Source organism: Buteo buteo, chromosome 3 (genome assembly GCF_964188355.1).
Source record: "Buteo buteo chromosome 3, bButBut1.hap1.1, whole genome shotgun sequence".
Taxonomy (NCBI): Eukaryota; Metazoa; Chordata; class Aves; order Accipitriformes; family Accipitridae; genus Buteo; species Buteo buteo.
In genome coordinates, this window is record NC_134173.1 from 30,695,239 (window position 1) to 30,722,474 (window position 27,236).

At 38.9% G+C, this 27,236-nt stretch overlaps 1 protein-coding gene across 1 annotated transcript; it reads right to left on the reverse strand.

The window, feature by feature from the left end:
- Positions 1–210: 210 nt before the first annotated feature.
- On the reverse strand, positions 211–25,010 carry LOC142029457 (opsin-5-like). The gene is made up of 5 exons (XM_075024307.1): positions 24,923–25,010; positions 21,334–21,496; positions 19,583–19,710; positions 18,712–19,046; positions 211–822 (listed from the first exon to the last, which is right to left on the reverse strand). The coding sequence occupies exons 1-5, from the start codon at positions 25,008–25,010 to the stop codon at positions 211–213; spliced, it is 1,326 nt and encodes a 441-aa protein (XP_074880408.1).
- Between the last annotated feature and the right edge of the window lie 2,226 nt (positions 25,011–27,236).

Sequence of the window (27,236 nt, forward strand, 5' to 3'; positions counted from 1 at the left end):
ATGTGAACACAGTTAACACAACGTTGGCATGGCAAGAGTCATACAGCATTTATAGCATGTCCATGCTGCAGCATGAGTCCCATCAAAGAGTATGAGAAAAACCAGGAAATAATCTAGAAAATGGAGTAGTAGAAGGACTCTTTAGAAAAAAGTTACATTCACAAATCCAGTATAACAGCATTACTGTCAGAGGGCTTCATGCAAGCAGCTCTAGAGGTCTGTAAATGTACAATGCACAGGCAATGCTTCCAAGGTGATTTCCAAGGTATCAATTTCAATGCTTTTTTCTCCATGCACAACCACCTTTACTGACTTCTTACTGTCCTGTCTCACTTTTGTTTGGAGGTTGCCCTCCAAGGACACAGTTTCTTGAGGAGGGCATTCCGTAGCGCTTAGCCTCTCCTGACAGCATTTTGGATAGCTTTGAAAGCATTCAAAAGTATCACTGTGCTTTTCACGGGGGAAATAAGAACGTTCTTCCACAATTGGCAGAGAATTACAGCTGGATTCATTTTTCTCCTTAAATGTTCTCAGGCTGGTGTTCAAAGTTGATCCGTAGCTCTGCGGTGCCTTGACACAAAAACAACTCCTGATGCATAACTGTTGAAGAACTGTGAAATCTTTGGTGATGGTGTTTCGGAAATTGGGCTTCAGGAGGAGATAGATAACTGGATTGTAGAGTGTGGATGACTTTGCAAAGACAGCTGGCACAGCAAAGGCTAGTGGAGGAATCTTATCTATCGATCCAAAAGCTGCCCACATGGCAATGATGGCATAAGGGCTCCAGGCAGCAAAAAAACCAATGCACACAGCAACACTCAGCTTGCAGAGAAAAAGAGAAAACAGTGAGTTAAAAAATTTCATGCATGAGAAAAATACCCACCAAAATAGTATATGCATAAAAATAGCACCTGACTGAACCTCCTTGTTAAGTGTCCCCAAGTCTTCCATCATACCTCAACTGCTCTCCAAATGTGTATCTAGCAACTTAATTCTGTCTGAAACTTAGTTGTGCCTGAAGCTTCAGAGTTAAAATGTATCTGCTCCTACATTTCTCCTCCTCTTCACTAAAGTGCTATGAAAACTCTTTTTACACCTAAAAGGAAGCCAACCTAAAGAAAAAGATGCTATTCTGGGGAAACACTTGTCTCGATTGCAAAGCCATTCCTATCTACTGTGCAATTCATAAGCAATATTGATTTTCCTGGCTAAAGTCTTCCATAGTTTTACTATTGGTGCTCAGCTGGAGCCACACACAGGCATCTGACAGCAGAAGACTAGATTAATCCTGAAGGTGAATCAAATGCATTAATTAACTCCTACCACATAATTGTTTGTCCTAATAAACTCTATCAAGAAAGCTTTGAAAGACTTTATTTAAAAAAAAAAAAATCTGTTGGGTTTTTTGTTATAAATTATCACAGTGATACATAAAATGAAAGAATAAATATCAGCTCTGCAATAAACATAAACCTCTAGAAATCTAAAGTAAACTGTAAGCATCAGCTTATATAGGAAGACTAACCTGCTGGGCATCATTCTAAGCACTGTTTATAACTGAAGTACATATGTAAAGACAGAAACAAGAATATTCATGCTCTTGAAGAAGCTTCACAAGTCCATTTTTTTCCCAAAAGTGTGTATTTTCAAATAAGGAAGACTGTAGAGAATCCATTCAATTTACAGTAGTATTGGATCCAAGGGAACAGAAGAAAATAGGTAAGGAAAGTACTTTTGTTTTCAGCTGCTAATCATGCCACCTGCCTGAGCTGCCCTCTGCAAGTGGGAGTACAGAACTGCTAACTAGCTCGGCTAACTGCAAATCCACCACTTCTCTCAGTGGGGCTCTGCATATAGATTCAAGGTTGCAAAAATCATGCGTTTTTTTATTAAGACAGATGACACTGTTGTGTTTAGAGTGAGAATGAAAGAGGCCCTGAGCACTAACACCAGAGAAACACACATTAGACTTTTAAGGCATAAAGAGCTCCTCCAAATGCTATTATTTTCTCCCTAAGTTTAACAGTCTCACAAATTTTATTTTGCAAGGAGAAATGCATGGTGATTGCCAAGAAATATGTATCACAAGTTTTATGAGGAATGTCTGTGGCATTTAACTGTTCTTTCTGTTAAGCTAAAATCTGTTTATGAATTTGTGTATGTCTCTAGAAAGCCATCCAGCTATAATAATAGTGACACAGGAGAAATTTCCCATTTATGGGTGATATGGGTGATAACCATTTAAAGCTCTAACCTGTTAGAGCTCACATAAAGTCCAAAGTTAAAGTGATTTGACAGAATTGAGGAACAAGGTATTCTGACAGAATGAGACTAGTTAGGAAACGATGAAGAGGCAAATCCACAAGATGGGGTGAACATAATCTTTCTCTTTGTTTCCATAACATTCCATTTCTTTACATCAGCTTAAGGTCTGGCTCTACCTATGGTTATGCTGGTGCCATATGCATGGGTTTTGTAATCCTCAGCTGTCCACAGCCAGTATTCAAGACCGAAACTAAAAGCAGTCTCTGCGGCAAGTAATATGCCTTTGTCCTTTAGAATTACATTAAGAAGGAATGTACATTAGAATCAATTGGTGCATTTCCCAGATGACTTATTTATGGTAGCAATTAATCTTTGGGATTGCGACAGGTTTTACATTGTTCCTCTGAAAAAAGATTTGGCACATATTTTCAAGGAGCTCTCAGCCAGCTTCCCGAACTGCATCAATACAGTTCCTACAGCAAGCAGGGGATTAATCTTGCATTACTCGAGCTATCCGAAAGTTTATATGCTAAATCTAAGCCAGACTAGGTTCTTTATAACATCAAAGGAAAGAGAGACATATCTCCTGAAAGCAATTGATATTATTCAAAAATCTATGTCTAAAATAGATGCGACGGATTGCTCTCAGATATTTGTCACTGACAATTTTGGGGCTGTACTTAAGACAACTAACTTTTAGCGAAACACAATTAGGCAAAAGGAACCCCCTTTGAGATATCTGAGCATATCAACTGTACATATACATACATGCATGTAGAAAGAGACTTTGTTATTATTATTTATATTATCATGCCACATATTGAGAAGTCTGGAGTTTACTACAACAGAGTTTAGACAACGCTTAACACTTTCTGCCCATGGTAAAAAGTTTCAAGCCAGGTGTCTGATGAAGTACCTCCATCTCCTTAAGACCAACAAAATGACCAACATGGTTCCAAGAAGGCAGGTGTGAGGAGTGGGCTAAACAGTGATGCCAGCATGAGATGATTTTCATAAGCACAACAAAAGAGGGGCTTTTTAATGAGGTAGATATGGGGCAACTTTGTGAACTTTCACAAGAAATTCACCAAAGGGCCAAACCAAAGGAAACCTTTGTCTTTTTGTCAGCAAACAAGAACAGCAGCACTGCATAAGGACGACGAAAGGGGAAACATTGTATAGGCACACTATACCTTCAAAGACATGTCCTTTCGTACACATTCTTGGAGACATGGTGTATTTATATAACCATATCTTGGCTACCTCTGAAATACTACACATGCAGTGGTCAGTTTTCCTAAAATAATCAGAAAAAGATTATTGAATGTACACTGTTCCAGTGAATCTAGAGAGGAAACAAAGCATAACGAGACAGCCATAAAGAGGGATTTCAATTACCTGCATATAAACTGCTCAAAGATAATAGCAGAAAAGTTTTGAAAGCAAAATAATTTTTTCCACAAGCTCTCTCACTGTAAGGGACAGAGTGCTTGTGAGTGAGCATTCCTTCTTTCCTACTCGTTCATACTTAACTTTGCCAATGACTTCTAAAATATCAGTGCACAATACAGTGGTCAAAGGTTACCTAAAAATATAAGTAGCAGGATAGAAACAAAGCTACATCAGTTCTGGAATTCAGGCCTCAATAACCAACTAGAATTCTATGAATATGTCAGAAAAAAAACCCCTTTACTTCTGCCTCAAGTATGCTATTTCCAATGATGAGTTCATTTTACCCCCGAAATGGTTGTTCAGAATAAGTGATCTGTACATTTGTTCTTTTATTTCATTAACTGACTGTCCTGGTTTCAGCTGGGATAGAATTAACTGTCTTCCTAGTAGCTGGTACAGTGCTATGTTTTGAGTTCAGTATGTGAAGAATGCTGATAACACTGATGTTTTCAGTTGTTGCTCAGTAGTGTTTAGACTATAGTCAAGGATTTTTCAGCTTCTCATGCCCAGCCAGGGCACCTGACCCAAACTGGCCAACAGTGTATTCCATACCATGTGACGTCCCATCTAGTTTAGGAACTAGGAAGGGGGGGGGGGGCAGGGTTTTTTGGCCGCTCGGGGACTGGCTGGGTGTCGGTCGGCGGGTGGTGAGCAATTGCCCTGCGCATCATTTGTACATTTCAATCCTTTTATTACTACTGCTGTCATTTTGTTAGTGTTATCATTATCATTATTAGTTTCCTCTTTTCTGTTCTATTAAACCGTTCTTATCTCAACCCAGGAGTTTTACTTCTTTTCCTGATTTTCTCCCCCATCCCACTGGGTGGGGGGGGAGTGAGTGAGCGGCTGCGTGGTGCTTAGTTGCTGGCTGGGGTTAAACCACGACACTGACAAAGGCCACACATCAGCTACGTACACCAGGGAGAACTGTGCATAAGTGAATATGACTGACACTATGAGACAAGTCAGCTACCCTGTGTGATTAATCACTGTGTGATTAATTCGATAATCTTTATGCTATACTTGATGGACAGTTGTCATGTCTGGCCTTGGGTTTCCTCCTGTGAAGGTGGAATGTGGTTTGTGTACATACCACATGAGGCAGCAGTCAGCTATGCTTCACTACACAACGAGACCCAGGGAGGACAACAGGCATGTTAGACTATAGCCGAGCCTTTGCATAATTTCACTCAGGACTTGAGCCCAACTTCTCTCATTAAAGTAAGGAAAAGTATATTGCCTAATTTTAGGCTCAGCTTATGACACATAGCTGCTAAAATTGCGGTAAAAGCAAACTGAGCCTCTATAGACGACAAGGAAATCCAGTGTGAAGTTGTGTGGCTGATTAAGGAGAAATGTGACAATGTAATTTAGAAAAATGTGTGCAGGCCTCATAGAAAGGCATAAAAAAAAAATTAGTTGTTATGGAAACTATTCCAAAAGGCACTAATTCATTACAGTTTGTAGAAAATAGAGTCAAGGTTTACAATCCAAAATCCCTTAGTGTTAATGGGAAGATGATTTTAATGAACTATAATGGACTTTCTCTAATGTCTTTATTTTATCACGGAAATAGAGAGAAAAGCAGCTTCAGCTCTGAGTTATCTTTTCATAACTGCACATATCTGTGGAAATTTCTAACACTTTTCCTTATCAACATGACCATCAGCAGTGCCCCATTGTTGCTCTGCAGTATTATTACTAAATGCCTTCTTCCCACATCTTGCAAGCCAGATTTTTATTTTAATTATTTGTATCTCCACACAAAGACCTCACTGGCCAAAAGAATCCCTACAGTCGTGTACATCATACAGGGACATAGAGAAAAATACCATCACAGGGTACATCGCATTCCCTATGCACTCTTTCTGACTGGGATGTTTGACATAACATGGAGTTGACCAAGTATAAATCATTTCATAAAATGTAAAAGTTCATATAAATGTAGGTATATAGCAATATAATAATTTCCCAGGGCAAGGCAAGAAGTGATTCACCCTCACTCTGCCTGTTAGCCTAGACAGGACTCTAATGTAGCTTGTGAACAATATGATTTGGCATATAGGGATTTTCAAAATTCTTTTTAAACTCTGCCCTTGTGTGTAGGCAAATCCTATATACAAAAACCTTCTTTAAAAATATCTCCTGGAGAAGCAAATAAACACAATTACAAATGAAAAAAATTTCTTTGTGTCTGTAAGTCAAGCACAAGGATATTTTTCACATACCAAATATAACAGTAGGTGACACTACTCAGAAATTTACAGGCAAAAGTCTCTCTTGGGGAATTATGATTGAGCTGGAACATGGGGAAAACATGGTTTATAAGAAGAGCTTCACAACAAAGAATACAAGTTATAGAGGATATTTTTACATTACAGATAAGTAGAAGAAGAAAATAGGTATTCTACACTTGCAGCATTAAGTCATCTTTGTAGTTAGATCTGCAGCTGGTGCATGTCAGTTCACTCACACAGACTGGAACAAGTCCTGGCTGTTGGCACAAGCTCAGGATCTGATTCAACTGTTTCAGACTGGACGTTTATTGGAGTACATATTGAATAAGATAGGGTGAATTCAGCTTGTTAACACGTTTAAATAAATGATGCTTTATAGGACTGAACCACTGGTGAGAATATCCCTGATGCAATGACACTCAGCCAGTCACCCAGGCACGAAGAGGCAGAAGTACCTTGCTGTCATCCTACCAGAAACAAAGTCGTGTTACTTGTTCCCATGAAATAAATGAAAACTATGCACCTGTACAAATCCTTCACAGCTTCCCTCTTAGGATTACTGTAAGTTTCTTTAGTAAGAACACACAATGCTTGGAAAACATACTGGCTTAAGGTAAGTGAAAAACAGATTTTATCAAATCATGTATTTTGAAAACTAATTGAAAAACATAAACCACTTCATCACTGTGGTTTTTATTCAAAAAATTATTACAACAGAAATATCTTATTTGAATCCTTGCTGTCTAACTTCTAGATGTCTAACTTGTGGAGCTGGTTTGCCCCATATTTTCAATAGAAAATTACTCATTTCCACATGCAAAAGCATATATGCATTTGTGTACATACTTACTAAAATTATGCATACATCTGCTTTAATTGTATATGCAAAATCCTCTGGACTATTTAAATTTGTTAAAAAAAAAACCAGCAAAATACCTTTTTCTCACACATCTCTAATCATGCTGGCAAAGGAATATGTATTTTTGCATGTCCAGTCCAGATTTCTCAATCTGTCCATCAAGTTTATAAGAATCAGAACTAGAAACACAACACACCAACCACACTTGATACATTCAACAAATCAAATTCTGAAACTACCCATGTTTTTCCACCCCCCCACCCAGGGAAAGTATTTGTCACTTCCAATCTGGTTCCAAATAACGATGTCTCCTGGCCTATAGAGAACTACCAACATCTAGAAACGGATTTCCAGATTTGCACTTATACTGTACAGGAACCAGCACAAAATGCATGAGCATTCTCCTCATCTTTTGTTTTCATCTTTCCCTTAACACAGTCACCAAGGTAATTTGCATTAAACTACCCATATTGTAAAGCATTACTCATTATAATTAAGAGAAAGTACATGAAGAATGAGAATATATGCATTACAAAAAGTCTATTTGTCTATACATTTAATTACTGTTGTGAAGCATTATTTCAAAGTTATGTTCCAGGCAGGTTTCTAGCAACTCATTTTGGCTGAAAGGATTTTAAAAGCCTTGTAGGTAGTCCTAGTATGAATTTGTCAGCTATGTTCAAAAAACCCAAACATATCATATGCCTCAACAGCATTTTCTAAAAGTGAACTAACGTGTAAGTGTCTGGTCCTCAGTGCTGCAAGTCTGAATCATTGCCCATCTTTCCCATGGGTTGGGTCCAGTTTGTTCTGGCCAGTATAAACAGATGCAAAACATGCTTACTGCAAAAGTGGCATCAGTGAGTGTCACCCCGAGCCTCATGCATTTTTGTATCCTGAGGGATTATCTTGGCAGGCTGGACTGTTTGCATTAGAAAACATGCTGTAGTGGGTTTGCATGGCAAGGTTTTGGTAGCAGGGGTGGCTTCTGGGAGAAGCTGCTAGAAGCTTCCCCCATGACCGACAGAGCCAATGCCAGCTGGCTCCAAGATGGACCTGCCGCTGGCCAAGGCCAAGCCCATCAGCAATGGTGGTAGTGCCTCTGGGAGAACAGATTTAAGAAGGGAAAAAATGTTGTAGCAGGCACAGAAACAGCAGCCAGAAAGAAGAGTGAGAACATGTGAGAGAAACAGCCCTGCAGACACCAAAGTCAGTGCAGAAGGAGGGTCAAGAGATGCTCCAGGTGCTGGAGCAGAGATTCCCCTGCAGCCCGTGGGGAAGACCCTGGTGAGGCAGGCTGTCCCCCTGCAGCCCAGGGAGGTCCACGGGGGAGCAGATATCCACCTGCAGCCCGGGGAGGACCCCACGCCAGAGCAGGTGGGTGCTCAAAGGAGGCTGTGACCCCGTGGGAAGCCCACGCTGGAGCAGGCTCCTGGCAGGACCTCTGGCCCCGTGGAGAGAGGAGCCCACACTGGAGCAGGTTTGGTGGCAGGACTTGTGACCCTGTGGGGGACCCACGCTGGAGCAGTCTGTTCCTGAAGTACTGCAACCCATGGGAAGGGACCCATGCTGGAGAAGTTCATGAAGAACTGTCACCTGTGGGAGGGACCCCACGCTGGAGCATGGGAAGAGTGTGAGAAGGAAGAAGCGGCAGAGACATGTGATGAACTGACCCCAACCTCCACTCCCCATCCCCCTGCACTGTTGGGGGGGAGGGAAGAAGGGAGGGGTGGGGGGAAGGTGTTTTAAGATTTGGTTTTATTTTCTCATCATCCTACTCTGATTTGATTGGTAATAAATGAAACTAATTTCCCCAAGTCGAGTCTGTTTTGCCCATGACAGTATTTGCTGAGTGATCTCTCCCTGTCCTTATGTCAACCCACGAGCCTTTCATTATATTTTCCCTCTCCTGTCCAGCTGAGGAGGGGAGTGACAGAGCAGCTTTTACTAGACACCTGGCATTCAGTCAGGGTTAACCCACCACAACATGAAATCTAGGAATGTTGTGAATCATAGGAGTTTCCAAAATAATAATTTCAGCCCAAACTGCAGCCCAGTATTCCAGATTTAGTCAGAAGCCAGAAGTCTCACTGGGCAGATTTATGTCCTTAGTAGGGCAAACAGATTTGACATCACAGACACTGAGCAGAGGAATTAAGATTGACAATCACTAAAACATGCTAAGATCCTGTTAAGCATGACATAAAAGCATCAGCATGAGAAAAGTCAATCTAATCTTTCATTGGCACTCATTTAGTTCCAGACTGCACCAAGAGGAGCATTGCAGCCCTGGGGACAGGATGGGGCACTGTCATGGTAGGGGTGGCAACAGGCCAAGAGCCTGCCTGACACTGGCAGTTCTCTTGCTGGAAAAACTAAGGTGATATCACTCATTTTCCTATTTAAACTATGCAGACATAAAGCTTTCTCCTGCACGGTGCTACTCAGCCAGGCACAACTGGTAAAGAAAAATTAACCCCCAGAACCTCTCCCCAGCGCTCCAGCCATGTTAAAAAGGGACTCCATCTAACAACATGCAGTACCTGGATGTATCCTGGACAGAAAGACTGGGCTTTATAGTCTCATTGGCTAAACTGCTAAATAAAATAATCAGGGACCACTGTCTGTAGCACAGACTAGTACATCCACGCTGCATAGTGTTGGGCCTTGGGTGTCACCAGCATTCTCTTGTAGCATCTTGGTGGGCTTAAGACATAATGATTGGGGGTTCAGTGTACATTTTTTCAGTTCAAGGTGGTTTTATGGCATGAAAGAGAGTATTTGTTGCATGCCCTAGGAAGGAGCATTAGATCATGTTACAGTGCAGATGCTGCTGGGATAGTACTAGCAAACTGTACAACAGGGAACTGGTACAAGACGAATGTGCCACAGCCTTGCCTGCATCACCTTTCAGGAACAGTCCCTGGTCTGCGCTGTCCCCTGGCCTATGCCCGGGCATGGGTAGAAACCCCGTGAGGGAGCATGCTAACAGCTGTGGAACAGCAATCAGCGGGCCAGTGCTTGTGATCCTTGGCCTTCTTTTCTTTGACAATGCAGAAATTGCCACCATTTCCTGCTACAACTCCTCAGATTCGTCTGCTTTTATCTGCTGCCTTTTGCTTCCTAATTTGATAGGAAGACATTTGGGTTCCCAGTTTTCTGGGTCTGCACTCCTACAGCATCTAACAATACCAGCTCCTTTGCATTCTAGTGACATTTGTTTCCACAACAAAATAATTTTCAAATACTCTAAAATTCAAGGAAACAGATATGTACCTTACACCTGTGATACTAGGCTGCCCTAAGGATTCAAGACTAGTTTACATGAACCAACATTTCAAATAACAAGTGAAGATTTCAATATAGTTAAAAAATTATGGATATTAAGATATTAGGAGCCATTGCTGATCATATTCTTACCTTGTCATAGCCCAGCATGGAGCTATAACTGCAAACTTTTAATAGATGTCATGTTTAGATAACAGTATTATAATTACATAGTGGGCTTGCTTTTTAATTGTAAAATATATAAATACTGAATTATCTATATATCTGTCGTAGTGTGTAATTTCAGCAAGCTTTAATGGAGACCATGTAGATGCTTTAGATCATTCAGTCCTTAGCATCTACACTTCAGCATGTATGTCACTATTTTAGCACCTGCCTACAATTTCGACAGCTGACCATGTGTCAATTCTCTGTAAATTCCACCAAATCAGTACGAGCTGCAGATCTTCAACCAGCCTGCAGAACTCCTGTTTAGGTCTCCAAATATAATGCAGTAGCTTCAATGTAACAGCCAACCTTTATATTTAAAAATTTCATCTACAGAAGAATAATATTGTCCAGAAATATGCACAGAATTTGATAATATATTATGAGAGTTGTGTAACACTTTCTTAGCTACGCTTCACTTTCAGTATAATGAACTCCCTTGGGCCTCGGATGAATGTTTGCTATACCAACAGGTTCACTATAGCAAAGAAGATTTAGCAAACTCTTCTAACTAGATAATAAACTGACTAAAAAATTTTCACTTTCACCTGATCATTCTATACCTGTATGGAGACTACAACATTATTGCTTAAGGTTGTCAGGATTATCAAGAATATCAGTAAGAAGGAGCAATGTACAGAAGGCATGGAAAGGAGAGTTTCTGGTTGAGTTCAGGAAAGATACTTTTGAGTTAGGTCATGGACTTACAAAACCCTGTGCCCCTATGGATCTTTTAAGAGAAGAACAATTGTAGCCTGTAGACACAGATGACGTAAATCTGCATGCTGTCAGGGCCAGTCCACCCAACATGCCTGAGACCAATGCTAGGAATACACAGGGAAGCAAACTTTCAATGAATTCAGCATCTTGCATGTCTTGACTTGAAGTATTTCTCTGTACAACAGAGAACCTTGCCAGCATATGGATGTTCCGGGTACAAAAACATTAATAAAGGGTACTTCATTGTAATAATAAAGAGAGTTTAGAATAGAAAGTTGGAAGTAAATTTTATGGGTTTTAAGAAATATATTGCAAAAAGATTTTGAATAAGAAGTCTTGAGCATTAATTAATTAGAAGAATCAAGTCTTCCTGAGATCATATCATTTAAATTGAGAGGACTACATGTTGTCCTTCCTGTGAATCATATGTGGTCCACCATTTGTCTCTTATGTAGAACCTTTTGATTACTTTGGCAGCCAAATTCATTCTTGTCTGCAAAACAGAAAAGAATATTTGCAGCAAGTGCTTAAGTTTTCTCAATTTATTTATGCGATATGCTTATTGCAGCAGAGCCTTAAAGAATTCTCAGTTCCCAGAGGCTGCAAAGGAGAAATGGGCTCTCAGAAGGTAATTAGATAAGGCTATGACAAAGCCCATAAAATGCTTTCTTCTTTCCTTTCACTTTTAAAGGAATTGTTATGGGTGAAGCTATTCTGCTGAGAATAGAAAGTTTTTCCTACAAATTGTTTCTGACAGGGTAAATGCAACTATTTTCAAAATCTTTGAGACTTAGTCCAAATACATGCTTTTAAGCAGCAAATTAATTCCACTGATTTTTTTATTCCTCAAGGGACTATTATAACCTCTACTTTGTTTTTCTGCAAAATAATAAGCCAGTGAGCCAATGAATTTCTAAAATAGAGGAAGAAGTAAAAGAAATTAGAAATTTACAGGCTAAGCTTTGAAAATTCATGTAATGAATTTTACTCATCCCTTCATTCAACAAAGCACAAAAAATAAAAACAGTAAACTACTGTTACCATGGTTCAGAAAAAAACACCTGATTCATATCAGTGTCTGCTCTAAAACAAGTCAATGGGCCTCTTTCCAATGATTACTCTGCTCTCAAGACCTGGAACAGACCTTTGGCAGCATTTTTTTAAGCCATCTGGCATTATGTTGTTCACTTATTCTTTTGTACATAGAGACAGCATCTCACTGTATCTGCTCAGCTTAATGGTGCTGAGTTGTGAAAGATAGAGTTAATTCCTTTTCAACTGTCTTGCTAAAATATGACAAAAAAATATTTTTAATGCTATCTAATTGCTACTGGCCAAAATTTTTTGGTACCTGCCTATTTATTTTAAAGTGAGTCCTATGATTAGTACAAAGCTTCCAAAAAGTATACATAAACAGATATGCCCTCTCCTGTACTCAGGCACTACTGCATATTGCCTGTATCTTAAGTAGAAACAGTGCTGTAATGTAGCATAAACAAGTACACATTATTTAAAATGAGTACTTCAGCTAGGTATCTTCAGTGCAATCCATTCTCCTTGCATCATGGACTACCTTGGTTGTCATGTAGATGGGATCATTATGTGCATCCCGATGAATTAAATACTTAAAAAATTAAACATAGTCTCTACTTGTCCTGCCCTAGGGCTACCTAAAGCACACAGGTGAGGAAGATCTAGGCTCCCTTGGAGGAAGAATTCCAGTCACAGATTTAGGGCCAGATCTCCTCATGGGGGTTTACACCTACAGAGCATATCCAAAGCTGGATTCTGCCCTTCCTTGTCACCTCAGCACAACTTTTTCTACATCTCGTGATTTGCAAAAGCAAAGTTTTGTTCACAGTCAGTATCCACAAGTACACATGCATCATACACCAGGCAAAATCCCAGCAAGCCTCAATGACCATGGGAACCAGCTTGTCCCAGCACCCACTCCCATCTGCTGAAGTGCAAGGGGTCTTCCTAAATTTCACTAAGGATCTTACCGGTGTATCTTAGGCCAGACACCTGCACAAACAGCTATCATGGCTTTATTCTCAGAAACCAAGGAGCACCCAGTGCAATTATGAAAGCTGGGAACATAGCCTTCTCATTGATCTGGGTCATAGATGATAATAGGAGAACATAAACGTATAATTACTGTTCCCATCGCTTGATATTTTCCCTCTCTTATTTTGATACTATGGTTTCAGTCTCCTTTTTGAAGGTCATTTTTCATGAAAATATAGAAACCAGTACTAAAAGGCCATCATTTTTTTCTTTAGTGTCCTCCTAGAACACCAGGGAGCTACGCACCCCAGAGCAAGGTCTAATAAACAGTGTGCCATAGAGAAACCACTGCTTTAAAGTTTCTAAGTACAGTCACTACGGTAATGTCTGAACAGGATGCTACCCCTCTGAGACAACTAGCTCAGCTGACATGGAGCATGATGGACAAAATGGCTGTCATCCCTTGATCCAGCCCTTGGTCACCTAAGATCTGCTAGTTCATCCACCACCATCTGCCAAGATGCTGCCTGTCCCCCACAGCGGCTCACAAAGATGAAGACAGGTTCCTACAAATCCCTTCTGCTTACTGAATTTATGTTAGTCAGGTAACATGGACCCCAAACTCAGCCTCTGGGTCCTTGAAGACTGCAAGACTCACACACCCAATCTCATGGACCAGCCACTGGCAATGCTCATCTAGCTCTTTCTTCAAAAGCCTGCAAGAGCAGAAGCCTCTATTAGAAAACTGCAGACTGTCTCTCTGTGCAAACTTTGCTGATCATTCAGGGCACCATAAGTAAGAGCATACCAAAGCCTGGAGGCAGAAATATGCAGGAGGCAGAAGCTAACGTGCTAAGCACCAGGAAAAGCAAGAGTGATTCCTGAATTTGTCTTTTAGCTAATTATGACTACACCGGTGGCCTTAGTTTGGTAGTTTGACCTTGCTCCAGTTCTCATTGGTAAGGGAAATATTGGCCATAATTTCGATCTTGCAGAGTTTTACCGTACATAGAAATCATGCAACTAGCCAGTTAAACACTCTGCAGAATGGTAGTTTACTGACCTGTAAAGCCAAGGCATATTGCAATTGCATCTTGCAAAATATTCTAAAGCAACTATGGCAAAGTCTGAAAAGCAACAGACAAGAACAACTGATGCTATTATTCCTACACCAGGAGGAAAGGAATTAAAATACTATGCATCAGACTGTAACAGAAGTCCGATGAACTCGGGATGGCTAGAGGCTATCACACACCCTTGATCTGTCCTTTTTTTTCCTCTGTAAATCTTCCAGATTTAAAAAAAAGAATAAAAAAAAAAATTGTACTTTTGCCCAAGATGCCTGACAACTTCATAGGACCTGCATAGGAAAGCCTAAGTTGTAGCGGTAATTACTATAAATTAACTAGTCAAATGAGACTACGCAAAAATGAAGACAACTTTACTGAAAGGTCTAAAGCATTATAGAAGGGTTTTTCTGAGCCATGCTCACATAGGAATCTAAAAGCACTTTTTCCTTCACTTTTCACCATTACAAATGTTTACACTGCACAAAAGTAAAAGTCAACCATAAATGTGATCATCTGTATTAAAATAACAGAATCTTAATTTCACATTCTCCCCAGATGAAATGTCTGTTTTCTGCCATAACAAGCCCTGACAGTAAGACACATTCAACATGTTCTTTATTGGTCAACTAGATTCTCCCATGCTTGCCCAAAAGCCGATCGCCTCCACCTCAAATCAATAAATATTATATAGCCAATAGTGTAAGTAATGCAACTGTAAGTTTGACATTAAGACTGTGTCTTCATGCAGATTGTCTCCCTTCACATGCATGTAGAAACAGCACACTGATCACTAATCCCCAAATGGCTTTGAAATGCCTGCAGCAAATCGCAACATTGCTGTGCCTTACAACTAAAGCATCTGTTTAAGGTGGAAAGAATCAAGAAAGGCATTGAACAGCTGTAATTCTTCTTTTACTTCAGGAGTAGATTTACCCATTACAATGAATTATTCAGATTTAGTATATTATATTCTACTCTGTAGGTCTTCTTTGAAGAGTAACCTTTATCCAATTTGATTTCCATTATATTTTCTATTATGGTCATAGATATTCCCACCTGTAATTAGCCACAGCTTTCAAGATTGCTTGTACCAGTGGATATATAATACTTCCAGTTTCAGAGCAGTGCGACATCCTCTATTAATGTTGGTGGTAACATTTCTATTAATTTAACAAAAAAATAATTTAATGAGGATTTAAAAAAATGAAGCACTGTGTCCATGCATTGTAGAAACCCAATTTAAGACCAATTAACCTCCACAGTGTGTAGATTTGTGTTGTTTCTCTGCAAATCATTGCATTCCATAATAAGAACAAGGTCAGATACTCAGTTTCTTCAATAAAAAATACTAGGAGAGAGATGTGAACTATTCAACCTTCTCCTATTCAGCCAAATGATACATCAGTGTTTTAAATCAGGTAATTCAGAGGTATAAAAAATTGCAGCCACAAAGAAGTACAAGTTAAGTAGCAGGAGATTAGTCCAAGGTCATACATGAAGTTTGAATCAGAACAAAAAACTGAACACAATCTCTCAGGCCAAAGGCTTACCCCTCATGATTTAAATTGAATGTAATACAGAGCATTCAGAGATGGTATTTGGACAAATACTTGATGAGACATGAAGTTACACTTATGGTGGTTTTGCTCCTGCAACATCTAGGGGGAATTAGGATGTGCTTCTGAAATGGCTTAATCCCAAGGAACTCCTGGAGAAGAGGCAATTTCCTACATCTCTACTTGCATTCATAATATTTATCTGTCTTATCTACGTGCTCAGAGCATGTTTTCTCCAGAAGCTGGTAAACCCAGGCACCTATGAAGAGATCACATGAGAACAATAGTGTCCTCTGTATGCATTACAATTGATTTTTATGGCACTATATAACAATAAAATCAATATCAGCAGTTAGCCAACCTTGCAAATTCACAAGCACAGAAGTGCTAATTGCACTATACAGCTCCCATTACATTTTCTGAAAGTCTTGCTAGTGTCATTTTAAAATAGCACAGAAAAAAACCACTACTGACAGATCTTTTAACATGGGAAGTAGATTAGTGATAGTGAATGTTATCTGTATTTTGTTGCTTTTTTTAAATAAAAATATTCAATTACCAATAAACAAATAGATTAAAGTGGGCCTAAATTGAGCGCTATGGCCTGGTTATGTTAATATGGTTTAGGAAAGAGATAGCCACTTAGTGTGCAGAGCAGTACAGATTAAAGCAAACTGCAGGAACTTGGGAAACCTTTGCGCTTGCAGAAGAACACGTGGCATTTCCCTGGAGCCTTGCAGCATAAGCAGCCATGAAGCAAGAGCTTTCATAATTCAGTTTCTGGCCTTAGCCAGACTCTTTAAGTGTCTAAGTCCCATTTTAAGTGCCCAAGTCATTGTCTGTATTTTGCTTTTCAAGACTGAAACAATGTCCAAGCACTTCAGCTGAAGTTGGATCAGACCATGGAGGCACTGGTCAAACCTGACCAGGACTCCTAAGTTACAGTGACCTGATGTCAGAGGCAGGATGGAAAAGGCTGGAGGAAGAATGGGCTATAAATTGTCTTTAAATTGACAGGTGCTACAAGGTAGTCTGTATTGTGGCTCAAAGAACTACGGTTCAACAAATAAACATTCCAAGTATACCACAAAATTGACATATTTGGGGTGGATTGTTTTAGCAGTTTCCTAAGAAGGAAAACCCCCAAAGTGTCTCTTCTCTCCTCTCTGCTTGTATGAGTTTGACTTAAACCATCATCTTAGCAGATGTCTCCAAGAGATTATCATGCATAAGTAATTGTTGTTTGTATTATTATTATTCCAGGATAAGATTGTCTGCAGATAAGCAGTCTCAGAGTAACTCAAAGAGTTTAGATTCTAACAGTGAAGATTAGAGCAATTTTGAGGGGAAAAAAATCAGGGAATAAAAAGAAGAAATACTTGTCAGTACATGATAAGCAGTTCTATTAGCGTTCCAGCAGCCCAACCAATATCATCCTCTATGATACACCAGCATGACTTTTTGTGTTAATACCACAAAGGAAGTTTTGAAGGAGATATTGTTTTCTTTTTGCCAGTGTTTATTATAAGGAATTCATAAGAATGACAAGTACCATTGAACATCCACACACATTTCTGAGTGTTGTGAGCATACAGTGTAACCAGTATATGGTGTTCATTCTTACTGAACAGGAGTATAGAGGTTAATTAGGACAAGTTATGAAGAATCTTGAAAGTTAATTAAACAGTTAAAAGATAATATCTTGTAGTCAAATGAAAGACTTAAGAAAATCAATGTCTACTGAATATCCAGAATGGAGCAGGAATATACTTAAGATCTTTAGCTGGAATATGTTCCATCTAAGAGTTATTAAAAAGAAGGAGTTGATAAGATGTCGATGTAACTCTTCAGTTCCTAAACTGGGTGGATTGAGGAAGATATTTAGGTTACAAGACCATGCAGTAGACAGGAGGATGGCGTTTCCCATGGTCGTCAAAACCAAGATACTCAAAGGGAGAGACAGGACAGATGAAGATTTCTACTGCAGCTACGCTACACTTGGTAATCTGAACAGATGACAGAGAGAGACAAAGTTTGTGAGTATTAAAAAGATAAAACAGGTCATCTATACAGACACAGATCTGTGAGATATCCAACTGTATTTGGAAATGAAAGTATCCATATTCCTGAACAGACAGAGAAGGTAAGGAGCAAAGATGATTCAAAGCAGAAAGTTGAAGTGTGGTGAGGAACGTACTTTGAAGGACATGCTAAACAAATAACTAGAGAAACAAGAGGATTCACTGAAATCAAGCAAAGACAAAGATTTTCTGCTGGAGATAATTAAGAGTCAAGAGGTAACACTCATGTCTTTCAATAGGTACATTATCTAAGAGTGAAGCACACCTAATGTCAGCTGCAAAGTTCCTTTTCTTATTTTTGGTATATTCGAAAGAAAGATGCTGATCTTCTCATGGAAAGGGACAATTTGGCAGCAGGAAACAATTTCCACAACTCCGGTGACCACAGGTTTAATTTTACTGTATAAGCTAGTGGAACAAATCTTCAGAGGCTTTGGTTCAAAAAGTATTTAGAGAGATGCACTTTTCTGTGACTTTTGTCCTTTCTTCAGTTATACACAAGAGAATTTGATCTCTACATTACTATTTAAAAACTTTAATGACAAAATGCTTAAGCCTGGACCTCCTCAGATGTCCATAGCTGAGCAAACAGAATTCACTCACTCTAAACCAGACTGGCTTTCATAAGCAATGGTTCCTGAGCCTGAGACTCAAACTCAATTCTACTTAGTGCTCCAATTTTTAACATTCCTTTTGATCAAAAGTCTGAAATCTTAATTTTCGCAATTAATGAAGGTCTGTGAGCTCAATTATCACCCTACAGACACAACACAGCTACTATTTGTATGTTTAGCAATTCATTGCCATAGAGCAAATCTGCACAAGACAATACTGTTGTCTGAAATAAAAATGCAGTAAGGACCAATTTTCCTTTCCACCTTTATTCCCTTCTCAGGAACTTTCTTGGTCCTTAGATGGTGCTGCCCAGCTGTGCCAAAAACAGCTTGCCAAAGGCTAACTTTCAAATACCTTGACAGTAGTGGTTTGCGCGTTGCTCATCCTGGCAGGGCCGGAGATGTGCTGTTCCAGTGCTTTCCTGGATTCTTTCACAGTTACCAGAATAAGAGAGTAGGAAGTGACAATTACTCCGCAAGGGAGAATAAAACAGAAAAAAAAGACAACTACAGTGTAAGACGTGGCCACAGCATTTACATTGGTGGAACGCCAGTCAATGCAGCAGGCTGTGCCGTAGGGCTCTGCTCCATATTCTCCCCAGTGAGCTAGGGGAGAACAGGCAAAAATTGCTGCGTAAGTCCAAGCACAGGCTATCAAGATTTGCCCATGTTCTCTCCTGAACCTGTTCCCTGGAAGACACAAAACAATCAGTGAAGATCAGCATGGTTGCCATGTCTGCATGGAATTTCCCATATGCAGGCAGCTGAGCAGGGTAATTAAGAAGGATAACTTTAAAATATTATAGCATATTGAAGGTTTGTAAGAATAGGGCATGGGTCGCAACAGTCTGCAAAAACATTAGGTAGCTGAATTCTCTGATACATGTAGGATACTTCGCAAAACATAGATCTGTAGGAATAAATCTCTATCAAAATGAGGCAATAAACTTTGAAAAAATTAGTTTATTCAGGCCAGCCTTGCTTTCAGATCAGAACTCTTATTCCATGTTTCCAAATTATCATCCTGACTTAAAAGACCTTAAAAGTAATCAATTGCATATAGCTAGCCCTATAGTTAATTATCAATGATCACAGAAATAAGACTTGTTTGACTGGATGTAATAGATCTCTTCTATAAAAATACTCTCCAGGATATGGAACCCAGAAATGGTGGTCTATGTTCACATAAAAAAACTGAGTAATTTAAGACAGAAACATTAGCTTACCATAAGCTGGAAAACAAACTTTGAGGCAGCACACAGTGCTCAGTATAGTCAGTGTTGAGAGACTGCAGATCCCAAACAGCACCCCACAAAATGCATAGAACAAGCAAATCTGTTTCCCATACAGCCACCTGGCAAATAAACAGGAAAGTTAATTCTGAGATGCTATCCTTCTTTCTTAAATGTCATACTAAATGGTAGAAATATATTTACAGTTGTAGCCTTAAAAATTCAATAAAACTCCATGATTAAATTACTTGTTGGTCAATAATCAACTGCAAAAGATATTCTCATTTGAAAAACTTACAGCCAGTTAAGTAATCATGTCCTGCTTTATTTTTATGATTCACATTTAAGCTTGTTTTTTTTTAAAGCAAAGCAGTGTATCTTAACGACAATCATTCTGAAAAGAAAAATCAAAATGCTTGTCACTAGTAGGCCTAGATCATAAAATAGTAGTTTATCATTATCTGTGATCTTTATGTATATTTTCAAAACTAGTTTTCATCAAAATCAACATGTTGTCTTGTGAAGGTTCTCCAGAAGAACAAAAATTTGATCTGAATCACTCTACCTCCTCCCTTTCCCTTCAGACACCAGGAGTATTTGCAGTAGCAGTTATCAAAAGCCCCATTCTAGATTTTGAAGATATCATCTCCATTAGTCAATATATTTAGCAGTGTTTTAACACAGAAAGTAATGTAGTAAAAACTGAGTAATTACTGGATTTTTTTTCTTTTATTTTTTATTTTGATGCCAAAATGAGAGAAAACTAGATGGGAGAAAGACAGATTTTTTTCACATCAAACCGAATACATTTTTTTCATTTTGGTTAACTGAAAAGAAAAAAATTACTCAGTGGTTATGTTGGGTGAGGTGCTCTCCGTCTCTTTTGTTAAATATATTCTACTGAATTACATTATTAAACATGCATTCCTAGATTTCTCAGTAAAGTATTTTGGGAAGCCAAATCAGCACTGCATATTCACATCTGTACAGTTGCAAGACATTCTGCAACAACGGGGATAGAACAAAATGTTACAAATACCATCCTATCCCAAATCCTGCAAAACAACTCCTGACAATCAGTTCTGATCTTCCTTCACCTTTGCTATCTAGTTCCTCTCTTTGAAACACTTTCATACTGCCTGGCTTGCACAAATACTATCTGAGGTCTAGTAATGAGCCTCCTAAGCCTCCCAAACTTTAAAAGAAGATCACAAAAAATAGATCTTTCACAATGATACAAGGTTGAATTCATGTAGATAAAGAGCAAGAAGTGGGGAAGGAAGGAAGAAGTTATAAATTCAGAGTGTTGACCTAAAAGTTAATCCAGAACACTACGTTTCTATGCATCATCACTACCACTACTTTTGGAGATCATAAGTAAATTCGGGGCTTTCTTTTTATGGTACCAAATTTCACTGTCCAACTGAAAAAAAAAAATGAAGCATTTCACCATCACTTGAATAATATTACCCACAAAGGATAAATGCAGTAGGAAGTGGATGTCTGGAATGCAAATCTTCTCAGCCCTACAGAAATCAAAAAGATAGTAGCCTCAAATAGACACAAACACTAATTAACACTAGCAGTCCACAAAGCTGCTGTTACAGAGCATACTTCTCTCAATCCCTATAATTAATTCCCACTTTCATGACAAGCAAAGGGGCAGAGTAATTCGGTCTTCTTCACTGACACAGACCTCCAGAGCCTGCAGAGGATGTTAAATATCACATGCATAGGGAACAAACCTGTGTGAAAGGCTGGAGGTTACAGCTAGAGGGTACAATGTCAGAGTCATACCAAGGTCACTGATGGCAAGGTTGATAATGAAGTATTCTGCTGGTTTCAACAAATTCTTTTTCTTGTAGGAGATGTATAGGAGAATACTATTCCCAAACAAGGAGCATATTCCTGCAGAGAAACACAGAATATGAAGAAGAAATTATTTTCAGCCATCCTTTTTTTTTGTTCCACACAAGAATAATGTGCTGCCATCACACCTAGTAACTTGTCTCTTTTATATTTGCGGTTTTCTCTTTGTTATATTTCAATTTATTTTTTTAATTTTTTTTATCATTTTTCCTGGTTTCTTCCTGTTTTGTCCATCAAACTATCTATAAAGATCTAATGAATAATTTTATCCATTAAATTAACTGACCTGCTAAAAACCATTTTTTTCTGTAGGAAGCTGGCATGAATTAAGCCAGAGGCAGTATCCAGCTAGCACTGCACACATTTTCCTGTTTCCAGGTCTAGAGCTCTCCGTTCACTAACCCTTCTTCCTTTCTCTTTGAGGCATTTTCTCAGAGGTGCCTGTTATAGTTCCTAGTAATAATAGACAGTATAGCAAGAATGTTGAATTATGCATGAAAGAGAAAAATGTAGTTAAGTAGCGTCTCTACTGTGTGTAGATGGAACTATTTTCTCTGGGAATGCTGGTTTTACTATGAGACCTGACAAGAAACTTAAGAAGACTGCATGTAGCCTAGTAGGAAACAAGCAATTTTCTCTCTATCTTTAAACTGACAGTATCAAAACCAATGATGGATACACAAAGTTAGACAGGAGTTAGGTGACAATCAGTTTAGAAGGTCAGGCAACAGTCAAAAAACAGAGTTTTAGGCAGCCTTTTATAGACACACAAGAGCAACACTTTCGAACATAAAACTTCAGAGCTCCATGGAAACGAGAATGCCTAATGAATGGGAGGATCCCTTAATTAATGCCATGTGAAATCAAGCTGTTGAAGAGAGACTAAGTGCTTTTGTAGACCTCACTGCCTGTTCCTGCATACCTTTGGAAAAAGCAACACTTTACCTATAGAGTAAATATTGATATAGAAATTGAGGTTAACAAGTTGCATAAAGACTGCAATTTTCCTAAATATTCTACAGAATATGATATTTTCTCATAAGGAGACAGCAGATTAGCAAGTAATGTTAGACACTGATACTAAATTCCTTTCCAGCACTGATCTCATTAAGCCCATTTAAGATATTTGTAATTTAAAATCTTCTGGAGAGAGAAAAGATATTTTCCTTCAATTCTGCTTCTGCAAATGTGCAACAATTTTGTTTCTAACATTTTTCTTCCAAGACTTCAAAATTATAACAATGAAAAAAGAGTAAAAAGCGATCATTTTGTTTAAAATTATTTCCATTTTCTTTCCACATTTTAATGTTTTTCAATGTTTCAATTACATTTCAATCTGATTGTCACTTGGTATCTCTAAAAGGAACATTACCTAAGCAGAATCAGGTTGGCTGAGGTCAAAGAGCACAGATCATCAGACTATCAGGATATGCTCTTTCACTGTTCCTAGTAAGATTAATTTTAACCAGAACATAAAAATTGTAGCCATATCAGAGCTATCAGTTATATCAAACATCTTCAGTGGTTATACTATAGAAGAGTCAATTATCACACTTTTTCTTAGCAAAACCTTCATTTTATTTTTTGTTTTTATTTCCCATGGCGTCTGTTCTTGTCTGGATTACCAGCTCAAGTCCATATACAGTTTTTCAGCATGCACCAACTGACATCCCAGCCACTTTGGGATCTGGTTGACTGTATGGTCAAAGCCATTCCTGTTCACATATCTTTTCACTGTGAAATTACTGGAGGGAGAGATGGGAAGAGGTTTCATCTAAAACAATTTTTTTTTCCTATTTAAGCATATAATTTTCCTTTCAAATATTTTGTGCAACTTTTACAAAATACCACTTACTGGAAACCTCTTTTCCACATTTTCCATTCCTCTTCATATTAGTAAATGTTGGAATAAACTGCTTAGTGAGTTCATGGAAAGTTTTTCAGAAGCTTGACAAATTTTGGTCAGGAACAGTATAAGGGGTCAGCAAATGGACTATATGCTCTATCAGGATCACTCCAAGCTCCATTTTCTATGGCTTTGTGAACATACAGATTCTGTTTTCTAAGCAGGGCTCTTCAACAGCTTTGGTACGACTGACACAGTAGATACTGAGGATACATCCTGCAAAGAGACTCGGTGATCTGAATGTGGTTGATTATCATGGGATCCAGAAAGAGAAAGTTAAAAAGAAAGTTATAAGGCAACACTATGTTGTATGACTAACTGAACAAAGATGGGAGAGGGCAACATGGGACAGACAGGAAATTTCATTATTTTATCAGCAGTGTTGTCAATAAAGAGGTCTGCATCTTATTTGTTGTTGATAACACATAGAAAACACCAAAACCAGAAATAAAGCTACACAAGAAAATTTCAAGTCCATCTGGTGGTAGAAAAATAGCATGAGATTTCTGATAAGAAATTACTCTACCATTAGCTGAACCAACTCTGCAAATTCAGGAGTACAAATACTGCAAGGACGTGTCTCTAAATTAACATGTACTGTCCAGCCAGGCTATAAGTCTCCTCTCAGACTCCATTATCCATATACAGCTACACTCTAAAATAAATAGGGCTTACATTCATTTAAATTTTTCAATCAAAATGTTGAGGAAAACCTGTTGAAACACATGTTAATCTTTGAAGCCATTAGGATGCAAATATTCATTGACAGGACTAGAGATACAGGTTCACTGTATTTATTTATTTTTTATTTTGCATTAATCCCCTACTTCAGGGCTAGCATTTGTTGCCTTAGGGAAGGAAAATTTCTCTTAGGACATTAATTTGGCTCCTATGTTTTTCTTTTTCACCCTCTTCTGAAGCACCAGGCATCACCCATGCCTACTGACTGCACCCAACGAGGGTGGCCACTGCTCTCCCAGATGTCTGGGTTGCCTTTCCTGGCCTCTGGCTCATGGTTACACTGACCAGTACATTTAAGATTGGATCCAGATTTTTCTCCTCAGTCAGACCAGGACTATGGACGATGTTTGCCTCCTCTCTAACAGCACAGCACCCTCCACAGAAATCTCATTTTCTAAGGCAGGGACTGAACGTTGGCCATAAACTTGATCTTTCCCGCACCTTTCCCAGACATGTTATAACTATGGCTTTTGGTATTTTACTTCAGGCATTAAGAGGGGTCGTTCTATGGTTTGCAATGATGTGTAGAATAGACACTCTCCTGTCTAGACTTAACAATGACCACATGGATGCCGAGAACTGCCAGGGCCTCAAAAAACAGCGTTCCTGTCCAGCCTGATATTCCTAGTACTGAATAAAGTTTTTGTACCTAACATAAATCATGTTAAAAACCTTCTAATGATTTTACTCTATGCTTTTTTTCCACTTTTTATGAAAATAGAGAAGTTCATCTGTGTCAGAAACAAACTACTTTTACAGTCAAGACTCCTTACCACATCAAATACCGCCAAAGCTCTATACCATGAAATCATACTTACCAAATATCATATAACATATTCCAACAACAATATCAGCTGATTCTGTTATTTTGGACTGGAATGCTGAGTCACCAGAAGATGGGCCCATCTGAAAAACAAAGAGGACATGAAAAACAAACAGGACACAGTATTAGAAATTCAGTATGCAAGTAGGTACCTGTGAGCTCTCTGCAAGACTGTAAGCTGTTTTGCAGGGAAAGGACAGGGAGAATTGAATTTTATGTTATTTTCTGAATTAACAATTAATTTATCTGAATGAAGGATGCAAAGAGGATGGCGCCAGGGTCTTTTCAGTGGTGCCCAGTGACAGGACCAGAGGCAATGGGCACAAACTGAAACACAGGAGGTTCCCTCTGAACATCAGGATATACTCCTTTACTGTGAGGGTGACCAAGCACTGGCACAGGTTGGCCAGAGAGGTTGTGGAGTCTCCAATCCTTAGAGATACTAAAAAAACATCTCAACACGGTCCTGGGTAACTGGCTCTAGATGGTTCTGCCTGAGGAGGGGGTTTTGACCAGAAGACCTCCACAGGTCCCTTCCAACCTCAACCATTCTGTGATTCAGTGTAATTTACAGATGAAATTGCAGCCTAGAGCTGAGGTAAACCAATTTCTATTAATTTGAGGGACTCATCCAAATACAAGAATGTCACAACATTACAAATGCAATTGGTGAGCAAGGATGCATTAAATTTTGGAAACTTGCCTTGGCTCAATAAGGTTTGTTTCAGAATGTTACTCATCACCACTTTACAACAACCAGAGGAACCAAGGTAGGAAAACTTAACAACAAGGGATACAGAACTGCAAATATATACCTAAAACAACAATAAAAAACCCACAACAAAAAAAAAGAGAGAGATGTATGAGGAACACCAGAATAACTAATAGATACAACAATGTATGAGATATGTGTATGTATGTACTTAATTCTAAAACTTATTTATACCATTTAAATTGTAACTTTACATAGGGGTGAGACAAATAAATTCTCTCTTTCCTTCTGCCTTCCACAAGAATTTCACTTTTATTTCCCATCCCTGCCCTCCACCTTTCTGAATCTCCCTCATTGAGTGTATTTGTAATCCTGTCTATAGAAACTTGTGCTTCTCCAGCCCAGAAATTAGCAAAGTATATGAGAGAGTAAAGGGCTGAAGGTAAATCAACAGCCCTTCCTTTAGTGTATAGCTCCTGCCAATTCCCTTAAACTACAACAGATTGAATTCTCTCAGATCTCAGGAACTGGGTTATTAAATTTTAAAGAGTCTGCATTTAAGGTATCCTATGTGTTAACACTGAACATAACTACAGGTGTTAGTATAAAGTTTTCAGCAAGGAGACATACTGTGTGACAAGTCAACTCAATGGGATATTCCTCAGCTTTTCCTAGCAAAAACCTTTGTGAAGAGAGTTACACTGATGAAAAAGAGCTTCTGCCAACTGTCTTCATGTTGGTCTGAGACACGTACTGGCGTAACTCAGAAAAATGCCAGTTACCACTGTTCTCTGCTATTCATGTATTCAAGGAGCCTGCTTTGGGACCAGCGTTGTGATGCAGTCCAGACCTTACTGACCATGGGGATGAGTGCAGGATCAAAGCGAGGACAGTAATGTGTGATAAAATTGCAATAAACCTGCTAGAGCCATACCCAGATACGTAGATGCTCTCACATACAGGATTTAACACATCATACAATTTAAAGGCAAAGACCTCAGGTGGATCTGTCTTCTACCACAGGTCTAGCAAAGGTTAATCTCTGTGTTTCTTTGTTTTTCCTCCTCTCACAGATGCTGTTGTTGTATTGTCTTAACCAGTATTAGAGAGATTATCTGGAGCTGTTCTTGGCAAATTGAAGTTACCACAAAAATATGATGACAAAAGCTCAGCAAAATCCTCCAGCTATATTCACAGCCCTTTGCCTTGGGTAATGGTAAATACATTTCCACTGCCAGTCATTTCTCACTTTCCCTTTGCTTCCATTGAGTTTCTTATTGCAAAGGGAAAGCTCCTGTCTCCTGCTTGATCACTGCGGACCACAACAGGCTCCAGCCCCATCCCCAGCACAACAGCAGCTCGCAAGGAATGAAGCAGCAGCACAGACTTACACCTTTGGCTTGGTGGCAACATGGGAAAAGTCAAAGAAAAAGCACCTGGAGGAATGAAGTCACCTTAGCAAACAGCTAGAGCACCCAGGTCACATAGCACTTAAACCCACTGCCTTTTAGCTAACTGGTGTGTATCTACATTAAATAATGATCTTGTAGCTGCATTTCTTTCTTTCAGGGCAATAAGGCAGGGTATCTAAATTCAG